The sequence below is a fragment of the Opisthorchis viverrini genome (genome assembly GCF_000715545.1).
Source record: "Opisthorchis viverrini unplaced genomic scaffold opera_v5_377, whole genome shotgun sequence".
Classification (NCBI taxonomy): Eukaryota; Metazoa; Platyhelminthes; class Trematoda; order Opisthorchiida; family Opisthorchiidae; genus Opisthorchis; species Opisthorchis viverrini.
In genome coordinates, this window is record NW_008752018.1 from 178,743 (window position 1) to 191,445 (window position 12,703).

General features: G+C 45.6%; 1 protein-coding gene across 1 annotated transcript; it reads right to left on the reverse strand.

Moving 5' to 3' along the window:
- Positions 1 to 8,510: 8,510 nt before the first annotated feature.
- Positions 8,511 to 8,744, reverse strand: T265_10366 (hypothetical protein; the record flags this gene model as incomplete). The annotated part of the gene is made up of 1 exon (XM_009176719.1): positions 8,511 to 8,744. The coding sequence occupies one exon, from the start codon at positions 8,742 to 8,744 to the stop codon at positions 8,511 to 8,513; it is 234 nt and encodes a 77-aa protein (XP_009174983.1).
- Positions 8,745 to 12,703: the final 3,959 nt, after the last annotated feature.

Here is a 12,703-nt window from a genome sequence, read left to right on the forward strand (position 1 = left end):
TTCCAGGATGGGGACTGCGTGATTCTCACTGCGCCTGATTGGAAACGGTGCAAGATATGACTGCCAACCGATGTCAGTGGCGTTCTTATTGTCAGTTTCTATCCAGATTGTCTGAATGAGTGTTTAGAGGTGTAGGAACCTCGTAATGATTGTAGTAAGCCAACACTAAGTCCCTTTCCCGTCCACCTCTATTCTTTTCTCTACAATAAGGCTTCCAAATAAATCATGGTTGTACGGCAGTGAAGCATTTGTGTTGAACACTGATGTCATGCTGTCGATGATGATGATGATGATGGTGATGATGACTTCATGCTGCACTGGGTGTCAAAACATACGTCACTACCCAACAGAATATATGAAAGTTTCAAGAAAGTAAATAACGCATACGCAGGTGTGTAGACTGGATACGCAAAAACTGAGAAACGTCTCATTTTTGACCAAAGCTGTGTGTGTCTGAGTTTGTTGAACGCACTAGAATAATCCACATCCTCTTCGACAGAAGACATGAATATTTCAGGAGAGTAACCAAGACATACGCAGATGTGTAGACTGTATACGCAAAAAATGATAAACTTCTCATTTTGGACCAAAGCTGTGTGTCTCAGTTTGTTAAACGCACTAAACTAATCCACATCCTTTTCGGAAAAGTTTTAAGGCGGCAGGAGAACCAATCAACCAAGTCAAGCTAAGTCTCTTGTTTACTAGACAGACAACGCCCCCTCAATATGCAACTTCTGACAGTCTTGTATCAAACCCAGACAGCGTGAGTCAGGGTTGATCAAGGTCAGACAACGCCCCCGCAATACGCGGCGCGTCGCAGCCTCGTTCTAAAGCCAGACCGCGTGCGTCAGCATTGGGCCAAGTTCAAACAGTGTCTCTCCAGTCGCTAGCTTGAGACCGTTGCATTCTCACCTTCGCACGCGCTCACGCTCTCGCACTCGCTTGTTCGGAATATAGCTGTTGTGTTGACTTCTGTGAGCTTTTTTCCGGCACTAGGTACCAGATACAACAGATTGACGAACTAGCAGATATAGCGCTAGAGGTATATGTGCCCTCCCATGAACGGCTAAACAGGTGCCATCCAAATCCATCGCGCAGCTCTTGTCGTATACACAATCCGATAAAATTGCTGAATACGCTGCTGCTTTGGTTCTATCTTATATCATCCATTTGGTTTGCGTTCAGTCCACATGATAGTCACTTATGCTGTCGTATCCTTTTGTATCCCGAGGCACAAGTTTAGTTGAATGGTTGAGGTTTTGTGTATGGGCCAACACGTGGGAGTGGACAAACTTTGGGAAGAAATCGTTTGCGAAAGTTTCGAAGGCACAGACGTGGGATAGAAAAAGTTGTCCTGCCAGCTTGTCAAGCTCGGATTACGTTCTGGAGTCCAACTGGCACAATAAATTCTACAGCCACTGTACTGAAGTGCGGTGGTGACAGACGCGTCCTTTGCGTCACTCTGAACGAAAGAAAGAGTAAACATTTGGTGCCCCAGTAATGACACTTATAGCACAGACCGGGGCACATCTGCATAAAAGATTGACAGCTCAATAGAGTAACGAGGTTGTCGAAACACCGCTGTACTACAACCATTTCGTGGGCTGCAGTGTATATAAGTCAGCTCTCAGTTCAAGCCTAACGACTGTCACGAAAGAACTGTCTTAGTTGTCTAGAGCGTAGAGATGCATTCAGTTTCTAATACATCCTGTTAAGATCCTGCTCACCGCATCACCACCTGTTCTTGATCAAAATTTACCCGGAACCACGTCCGACGGCTACCGATTATCCATTGAATTAGGAAGCGATTTATGGAATTTCTAACACGCTTGTTGTTGCACGCGTGTTCCGCCGTGTCTTCTGTACCTATTGCACTGTCATCGATCTCCTCTGTGACGGAATGCCAAAACTCATACTAACAATAAAACTCACAAGTAAAATAATATGAAGGAATCAGCACCCTATTCAGTTTGGGCTTCGTCAAGGCGATGTCACGTTGCTTCACAATCTTCGGAGAGCTCAACTTGTCAAATTGAATGTCGTGAAATTTCCTCCACGGAGAAACACTACCCAGGCATGTGTGTAACCACAGTGGATGACTTTGTATCGTCACTCTAGTTTGCATGAGTACATCACATGATGTGCGACCACCGCAACCGGCTTTCGACCGGAGACTGTAGGTCCGGACCACGAAGTTGGCACGCAACACTTCGCCACCACTCGAGCATGCGGTATGCGCCAGAAGCAAACCAACGGTTACGCGAGTACAAACCTGTCTAACCAGGCTAGCCACCGGTGAAAATGGGAATCCGGGCGGTGAGATACCATTCGTCAGACAACGAACTAAGCAGTTGCATTGTAAAGTAAAAATCTCATTTGCACAGAGTTTATGATAATTAGGCATTCTCAAGCGTCCTCTTGAAGATTAAACAACAATGAGCAACCACCGCAAAGTGGTTCCAGCCTTGAAACTCGACTAGGCACTACTCGAATGTCTCGTCAGTAGTATACAGGGTACACCAGTAATCCAGCACACTACCAATGAGCGCAACTTGAGGACAGCAAAAGTGACTAGCAAAAATTAGCCTTCCAAAACTCATTCTCACAAGGTCGTCCTCATAAGGTTGGTGCCAAACGTCTACTAATTGTGTTACCTTGGTATCGCAAACGAAGATTTTTTTCGCAGCTTTGCGAATGAACTGAAATGCAACATTTCAACCTTTTTACCACATAAGGAAGTCGTTATCGATAACGAGGCAAATTAATATGGATGATGAGTGCTTTGGTGACCAAACCCTGCACGGACGAGATGTGTTAGTTTGTGCTGATCATTGCTTGCCACTCTGCCAGCGGCGATCACAAACCTTGTTTCGCCAATCGCTGGGAAACAACCACGATTCCGGGCAAATGCTTGTCTTGTTGAGTGTTCAAATCCAATGACAACTTTATTATTTCTCCTCATTTTCAGCAAGAGGCGTCTGTTGATAGCCACCGACAATTGGATTGAAGAGGCCGAGGCCGGGATTGAGGTCAATGTAGACCTTACAAAAGCCATGTAACCAACCCCCCGTGGAAAATCAGATCCTGCAATTTTTTTCTGAATAAAACCGCCAACCCAGTGTCTTTAAATAAAGTGTATATGCTTGGACTGTGAGGCATCTGACAAGCCTCATTCAACCATTTTATCTCGTTGTTCGTCGTCAAATTGGGTGCCCTACCCGCGTTTGGTTATCTTAGTTAAACACTGAAAACGCTACGGATCTTCCAGGCCCAAACGAATAACGAATAGGACAGCTAACTTCCAGCAAACCGAAAACCCTCAAGTGAAATAATTTACTACCTACAAAATGATGAATCAGCAAGGCACCCATGACTCAGCATCTGAAAGCTTTCTTACAAGACCCGTCACCAAGGTGAGCGCTAGTCCACCATTTCAGTAGACTACCGGTACGTCATTCTTGAAATGTCTGTATTCCGCTTTTAGTTTCATCTTCTTCGCACTCGGTTTGTCCACACACAGCGAACTGACGGTTGATTTGGATACTAAAATTACCATGTGGTGTGAAGCACAGGTTGTATCAGTGCTCGAGGGCTGGTGGTTCTGTGACCTCTTTTATCCGCTTTCTGAACGCTATTAAGACTTCTTGAGTGGCTTTCGAGCACATATTTCAGTACCCATTTCAGACAATCAAAATAAGTGGTTATAGCATAGCTTTCAAGCGCGCATAGCCCTTATAAGGAGGCTGGGCTTGACCACAAATTTGCCCACCTCGACACTTGGCTTGACCATATTCGAGTCGATTAGTGATGAAAAAGCATCAGTAAGGGGAAGGATTTGATGCGCCAGCCTTCAGGGACCTTCGTTTGAAGCAAACAACTCTACCCGCAAAAGACTAAAGAAGCGCGACTGGCGTTTGTCAGTGTGAGTTCAACACGTAAACATTTGCTTTTGATTGGTCAGCTAGTCAACTAGTCACACTACGGACCGACGCGATTCGTGAGTCCTGCTCACACAAATGATACGGACTGACCATCGTTCCGACTGCCAAAGCTCTTACGTAACATGCAGTTTGAAATGGTTGAGCCTGGTCAAGTAACAAGGCCTTGTGGTTCCTCATCCGGGTGTACAGAGCAGTCGTTGCGATTTTTTTCCAATTCGAAGGTTCGAAGTGGTTAAGCAGCAGGTCAGAAGGTCCGTGGTTTAAATCGAACAGTTGCATCTCGACTGCTTCTATCTCGGTGTGGGCAGCCTGGCACTATCTCAGCTCGCATGCCTCCTTCGGGTGGTATGGTAGCTAGGCACCACAGCTGAATGAGTATTACGGTTTATTTCCAGCTTTGGGTATTGCGGTGAGTTGCAAGGTGGAAGGCTCTCAAACGTTTTGTGTCCTGTAAGTTTAGCAAGTTTAGCTGTCTACTGGTCTGTCCTATGCAGACCGATTAACATACGTAGTTAGTTCCATGATCTGGAGTCGTGGAGACTACGGAGTGTACCAAGCCAGTTATGTTACTAATTTCTAGACTAAGGCCAAGGCTAAACTTGGAAAAGATCGAACAAACTCACTGGCATTTTGTGCACTACAGGGGATCTGAACAGTTTTCTGGGTTTCATCTTGTCTGCAACTGACTGAGTATGTTTCCAAACCAAGATTCTGGATGGTTACCCCACAGCAGGGCTCTGAAAACCTTATTGTCCAAAGCAAGACAAAAGCACAGCAAAAGTTGGTCCGTTGTCTCCAAGAAGGCAGTCCGAAAGCAAACTGAGCGAACGATCTACACTTTCAAATGCATATATCGCTCATCCTGTTGTGAATAGAATTCAATAAGTGTAGCAAGTTTACTGACGATTCTAGTTGCAAAAGTTGTCTCCACCATAACGCTACCGAGTGTGTGACGAAGATAAGGAGCCATGCCTACTGGATTTGTATTCATTTGCTTGTGCGAGGCTTGTTTGAATGTGAAGTAAGTCGAGCGTAGGCATAGTTTGATCTTCGATCCCGGTTCAGTAGGTAACGTGTACGTGACACTAGGCTCTAGATAGTTCAGTGCTTAAGGCTCGAACTTACTGCCCAAAAGGCAGTAAACTCAGCATCTTGACGGCTCCTGTCCAGGCTTGGGCAACCCGGCAGGATCTCAGAGCTCTTGAGCATCTTTCAGGTGGTATGGCGGCTAGGCACTGAAAGGGTGCAACAGCTGGACGATCGCGTATTATTTTTATTTTGTTATTATTAGTATTTTTACGTATCTTGGAAGTTGTATTAGTTCCAAACGTAGAGTGACGGATGAGGTCAATGTACGAATCTGCAAGGCTCGGGTGGCGTATGTTAATTTGAGACACCTATGGCGTCCCTGAATCTCAAGGGACGTGTGCATCAAGCTGTAGTGCGGGCTGTTTTGTTGCATGGCCTGTTCGGGTAGCGGAACTGAGACGTCTTCAGATGTTCGATAATCGTCGTATCAGTGGGTGTGGGTTGATGTCGGCGAATCCATGACGAGGTAGGCAGAGAGCGAGCCTTCGATTGTGCAACGAGTACTTCCATTAAAGAATGTGTTCAGCACCGGAAGCTGCGTTGGTTTGGACATGTGTCGCGTATTCCGAACCATCGGTTGCCGAAGAGAGTGCTGTCTTCCATGATCAACTCAGAGTGGTGGAAGCAGAGAGGTGGCCAATTCTTGACCTGGCACAGGGGTATGAAATAAATCAGGAAACGTTTGGGTGCTGTCGTTGCCACTCGCCTTCCAGGATGGGGACTGCGTGATTCTCACTGCGCCTGATTGGAAACGGTGCAAGATATGACTGCCAACCGATGTCAGTGGCGTTCTTATTGTCAGTTTCTATCCAGATTGTCTGAATGAGTGTTTAGAGGTGTAGGAACCTCGTAATGATTGTAGTAAGCCAACACTAAGTCCCTTTCCCGTCCACCTCTATTCTTTTCTCTACAATAAGGCTTCCAAATAAATCATGGTTGTACGGCAGTGAAGCATTTGTGTTGAACACTGATGTCATGCTGTCGATGATGATGATGATGATGATGGTGATGATGACTTCATGCTGCACTGGGTGTCAAAACATACGTCACTACCCAACAGAATATATGAAAGTTTCAAGAAAGTAAATAACGCATACGCAGGTGTGTAGACTGGATACGCAAAAACTGAGAAACGTCTCATTTTTGACCAAAGCTGTGTGTGTCTGAGTTTGTTGAACGCACTAGAATAATCCACATCCTCTTCGGAAAAATCTTAAGACGGAAGGAGAACCAATCAACCAAGTCAAGCTAAGTCTCTTGTTTACTAGATCACTCTGGAACGGTTGAATGATCTGGTTTATAAAGGTTTTGAGCTTTATTCCGGTGTTATGAACAACGCACTGTCAGGCTGGAGCCTGTTCCTTGTGAAACTTCAAGTCTCAGTGTCTGGTTGTTCCTAGGACTTGAATCAATCTGGTGAACCGACCGGTTGTTCGAATGTGGACTTTTTTGGTTTGAGACTTGACTGTGTTCAGGGTGGCATCTTATTCATGGCCCATACGAATGTCACAAACAGCGCACGACCAATTCGATTACATCGGTACTGAATACAGTGTGGAGATTTTCAAGGTCGTCTAAATATACTTTCAAGGTCGCATAGTGCATTCATCGCTGTATGCCACTTTGTGCTCCGTTGAGCATCGGAATGCACACCGGCAAGCAAACCAGACACAAAATTTGGCTTGGAGAGTGATACTCTCTCCCGAAATTAGAAAGCGGGCCAGGTCGCTCAGCTATCATGACGCATTAACCTGATTTCTAATACCACTACCGAATTGCTCACTGAATAGTACAATAGTTTTCAATGCAGGAATACGGGTCTCATCATTTCCGAGCCCCACTATACCATTATACCTTCCAGCTTCTGAAGAACGATGCAAAGCCTGGGGATGCACGGGCTTGTAGCGCAAAGTCAAGAGTCAGAAAAGACATATCGACTCACGCAGGTTTTTTCGGCGCTTCTCTATGTATGGCTATTCTGTCACGCACACCCGATGTTGTGAAACCAAGCGATATAACCTGCCGGTTTTCGACCGCCTTCATGAGAATCAGCGCTTCAGTGATCATGCCCAGAGTGTGGAAAACGACACGTACTGAGTGAATGTTCTTTTTTCTTGCTGCGCGACTGTGACCTAACTATGCAGGCCGCGCCACAGTAAAAGGGTGTAGGTCCAAGGCTCTGTGCAGAAAATTGACGTATCCGTCCAAAACACTTGTGTCAGTGGCACTAAGTTCTGAGCTGCATGACTGGGGCTCAAATCGATAGCTGGATGTGTTTTTAAACCGACGAAATTCTTTCGTTCGTTTGGTAGACGACGTTGTCCCGTGGGATGCACTGTTGGGTGACGTCAGTTGCCAGATTGTGTAACAAGCACTTGCGTCAAGTTCTCGATCGACCGCGAAAATCAATAAATTCTTCACTCCTCAACCTCACCTAATTGAAAAGTCTAAGTATGAGGCGAATTAAGCCAACTTTGGGTGGGAGAATACTGCGTTTTGCTTCGCCTCTGCGTGACAGGAAATAGCTGAATAGACCAAATAGTGAAGTTGAACAGTGTTCATAAAGGGTTAAAGATGAAGGACTCTACGTACATCAGTTGAATTCGCACCATCTGGCGAATAATTTCCCGGAGCTCTGTGGTAGACCAGATCATTTTAGATGAAAAGCCGAGAATCACTGAATGGCTATCTCATCCCTATTAGGGGTCATCCGGCGGAAGTGTCTAATAAACAGTACGCAGGATTAGAACCCACACCATTGCGGATGGCAGTTCAAGATTATGGTACGGATGGTTCGTCAACAGTGCTTGACGCGATGAATCAATGAATGTCACTTCAAGTAGTTTGTTTTCGCTTCTGAGGAATGAGTGGTATCAATTTCTACTGAAGAGTAAATCAATCTTGTACGAACAGCAGAACATTCAATCTTCTTGCAGATTCCAGACTTTTTTGGTGATTCGCCATGAGGTGAGAATCGCCTGTGATTAGTGATGAATTAGTGAGCAAAGATAAGATGAGCGGGCGCAACAGTGAATGCATACCCACTCCTATTTTCCGAATACTTACGCCTGCTTCTTACAAAAAATCCTGATTTCGAACTAAGATCGAGTGAATCTCACAACATTAACTTCAGTTTATCCCACCCAAACAGGATGACGCTAATGGGATTCACAATTCGGAACCGCAGGTCAAGTTAATGGAACCGCGATCCATTTATCTGAAATCTGAGATCTAGTGGGGAAGCAGAGCATTGTTTACACAATTGACTCGTCTACTCACCATCCACACTCACTACCGCCATGATTCTCCGCGCGAGCGTGTTACCATAACCACTCCACTGATGTCTGTCTTGACAGCCTAGACGTATGCCGAAGGCCACATCCGATGTCCATGCGCGTGCGTTCGTATGTGTATGCGCGCAGCTGGCCATGCGACTTGGATTATTAGTTCGACTGCCGGAAGTGTCGATCGCCGCTCACCTTATCGATCATCCGTTTCGTCGGTAGAGCGCCATGCGGATGCGTGCGACGTCCCAGCATTTGATGATCGAGGAGTGCATGCGGACAGGCCATGGACAGATGGTGTGGTGATGGACACGGACAGCCCGGCATGCACGGTGTTCAGACGGCGACGTGGCGCAGGCTGACGACTGGGCGTTACTGCCTGCTGCTTGAAAAGCAAACACGGACGGACGCACGTCCGTGCATGGCTCATCGGCGAGAAGCTGGAGCGGAGGTAACCATGCCAACGTGATAAACTGAACCAGTTGTTCTGACAATGGTAGGCGGTCGTCCGTGTGGGTGTGATGCATATGCATGCGCGCGCGCGGCGACCGACCGACCGACCGACCGATCTTTCTTCCATTGTGTCGTCAATATGCTCCAGTGTCGCCGCGTAGGCAAGGCGACGGTGTTGCCTACATTTGGCCGAACAGACAGAATCAATGTAAACCTTGGTCTAGCTGCTATGGCGAGCGACGCCAGTGTCAGTGGATGCAGACTGAGAGCAACGGGTGTGTGAAACGTTGCAACAGCGCGGGAACATTTATAGGGCGTTGTGTAATATACTGCTGTAAGACACGAAAAAGATGTTGAACGTTGGTGAATTCCTCAGTAGTACGGAACCAGTAAAAGGCGAACGCTGTTTACTGTATTTAATGCTAAGCATATCAGTTAATACCACAAAAGGAAACTAGTTATCCGTTGCCTCCAATTTTTGGTAAAACTTTTGTTGGTAATTGGAACCCCGACCCTCCCAAGAAAGGTGTTTGTTCCGTCATGGCACAGTGTTGATTGGGTAATGAAAGAGCGAGTTTCTCTTCAAACAAGATGCTGAGTTTTAAGGTGCAGCAGCGTGGCTTCTACGTGGGACAAACGATGAGTTGCATACACAAAGGATCAATGTGGCTATGCGAGACAGTATTACATTCCACTTCGGCCGAACACCCAACTCGAACCCTTCGAAACATGGCAAAGAGTTTTCGAGAAATACACTCATTTGCGAATCAATTTGGTTTTGACGAGAGATTAAACTGAACCTCTCGTTGATGATATTCTTCAACTGAATGTGCTGCACACAGGCCGCCTCATGTTTCAGTTAGCACGATATTCGAGATATCACCAAGAAGGACGAAACCGGTCGTGAGCTGTCGAACAGTTTTCAGCAACCTTGTGAGTAGTTCCCTCGGTAAATCCAGACTAAATTCGTGTCCAACCGCTCTAGCTGCTGACCGCTCGCAAGAACGACTAACACTTCTGAAAAACGCAATTTCTCCCTAAACGTAGCTTTTGATTCGTATATAAAGAAAGCGTTTTTATTCAATGACTGTAAGTTGTAAAATTTCGAAGGTCGACCATTCAACGAGGTAGAAGAATGACCCTTTTAGTTTACGAGAGGAGGCCATACGGATCGCTATGGAACACCTGTGGGTTGCAGTTGCGTGAACTTTTGTAAGGCAAGCGTTTGTTACTTCGTGTCATTCTGAAACAATATGATGTGCTATACAGGACAGTTGAACACAATCCAGATGTGGTTGGATGTGGGCATTCCTATAGAAATGGGTTCCCTGTAAGCCATTGTATTCCCAATTAAGTGGGTTTCGCCATAACTCGAGAATGCTAAACGGTATTGGGCCCTTAGATGGAGATATGCTGAAGTGCCACGCCTCAATCTGGATGAGTGTATTTCTTTCCTTTAACTTAAAAAGTTAAAAGTTAAACTTAAAAGTTAACTTTCTTTTCCAAGAAACAAGACCTTTCTTATGACGGCCCCTCTGTCCCACCCAGTGATTTGTCTCATGGATTTCAATCACCACTTTGCTGGATTCAGTAGGAAAATCTAAATTTTTGTTTACTTCATTTTGATCTGAATCAAATTTTCGTCACCTTCCTTTGTTTGTTATTCCTTGGGGAAGTTTCCAAAAAACGCCATTAAGGCCACATGTATTTCTTGAGACATTAAATTTTCAGCACCACTACTCACGGGTTCCGTAATCAGTGAGGGTGCGAAGTGCTATAAAAACCAGTTCAAGCTGGAAGTGAATGCCGACATATATATATGTGGTCGTTAACAGAAGATGCCATTTATCCATCCTCCACCATACATTACCTTTCTTTCTTGCATCCATCCACGATATCGAGAAGTCTTTTTCAACGATATGCATGCTCCTGAATAGGTTCATTCTCAACTTCCTGTCCAGGAAGAGCTGATAACCAGATATGCGGGACGGGAATAATAATTTGTTGACGAGTATAGGCGTAGAAATCGATCGTCATTTTTCCTGGCATAACTACGTGATGGTCTGTCTTTTTCTGAAGCAGAAATCGAATCCCGAACCATATGAGATCCTCCACTGTAGCTTCGGCTGTCGTACAAACCTTCTGCTTTCCCTCTACCGTGTCGATTGCAAACCAGGCCCCATAGACCGTCCAGATCAGGTATTTCGTCATGATTACCATTCTCACCCACTCATTCTCCTTCTGATTACTTGCATCTGTTGTTTTTGTGCATTCTAATCGGTTAAGAGGTTTGTGGATGTTGGGAAAGGAAGTTCTGAACATTCGCCGGAGCAAGCGTGATCCCCAAACACAAATCGCGAGGCATGTCTTATTTCAGGGAAACTTGCAGGCCTAAGCAACTACCACGCTGCATCGCTGTTCAGAGTTCGCGGTAAACTCCTTATTTTCTTGACACTACACAAAATATTAATCAGAATATCGCTAATCGATTTTTTTGTTCCGGTCAATTCTTTGCAGTGCATCGGACATGATAAAGTGTTTTTCGTGCGCTATTGCTCAAACTACTCAACTGAACTCAACTTTTGTTCAGTTCAGGCGCTCGACTCCTCAGTAAGTGCGAATCGGTCTCCAAAAGCACTCCGGCTGTGAGTTTGACTTGTCACCTGTTGAATCCATGTGCACCGCACATGTTCAGCCAATCGCCGACTGTGTTGCACAGAAACAAAGTAGACGCAACCGAATTAGAGAAGGACCTCTAACTGGTCTGGAGGCATACAAAGTGTGGGGAATATATGAGGCAATGTGGTCCGCGGCCGTACGCGCGTGGGCGAACCACGTCAAACAAACCATGCGCTGAAGAGTACGCAGGTGTCAAGGTTAACAACCTGCGTTGGTAGAAGCTATGGGCTTATTGTGAATTGGGACAGAGGGGAATTAGGGAGTGAATCGGAGCCGAACAAAGCCTGAGGTTGAATATCCTTCACGGTTATTTCTAATGGCCTATCACTGACTCTGTTTAGGCGCATGCTGTGGGTGGACCAACCCACCCAATATACGGTCTTGCCTCAGGCACGTATGTAGGCAGTTGGGTTGACCTTCATTCTGTCGTGTAATTTGTAGGTCCTTGGATGGGGGCAGACAATCAGAAGTTGAAAACTGTTCGACTACCCTAGAGTTGAATCCTCAAAGCGCCGTATAGCTGGATGTCTTTAACTTGTTTTCACCATAACCTTTGAGCATGAGTATTGAATGCCCCACGCATGCGACCGACAAATTTACTTTGAACTGTGGGCATCACGCAATTTTTACCTTTTGACGGAATGAATCAGAGAGAAACAGTGTTGTAGAATTCCACAGAAGTTCCATCGACAGTTCCAGGCCGAGTGGTTCTGTGCGTACGCTCGTCTCCCAGAACGTGATAAGCATGCATCGCCTGGGTTCCCTCTCTTGGTGAACAATTCAATCGTTCCCTTATTCCATTGACTGCTCGATTACACAGTACAGTGCGTGCTTGTCTATATCAGCAGAATATTAAAGACATTGGGTGCCGTGGCCAGGCAATTGGGAACTAGTACCGTTTAAATTCTTATTGGCAAGGCAAAATTGTGGTGTATGGGTCATTGTTTGTTTCATCTTGCCATTAACTTCCGCAAAATATGGGTTGATGGCTATTCGGTATAGAAGCACTTTGCTATCAGCCAGTGAAACCCAAATGATTACATGTTTCATCTTGCCATTAACTTCCGCAAAATATGGGTTGATGGCTATTCGGTATAGAAGCACTTTGCTATCAGCCAGTGAAACAGACCCAAATGATCGATGGTATCCACTTCCAGTTTCTCTCATCGATTGATGGGCACACTATAATGCAAACTGGTTTAGAGCTTCTATCTGAATTTCGACAAGCTGTTCCCTCGGGGATAAATCCTTCACTGT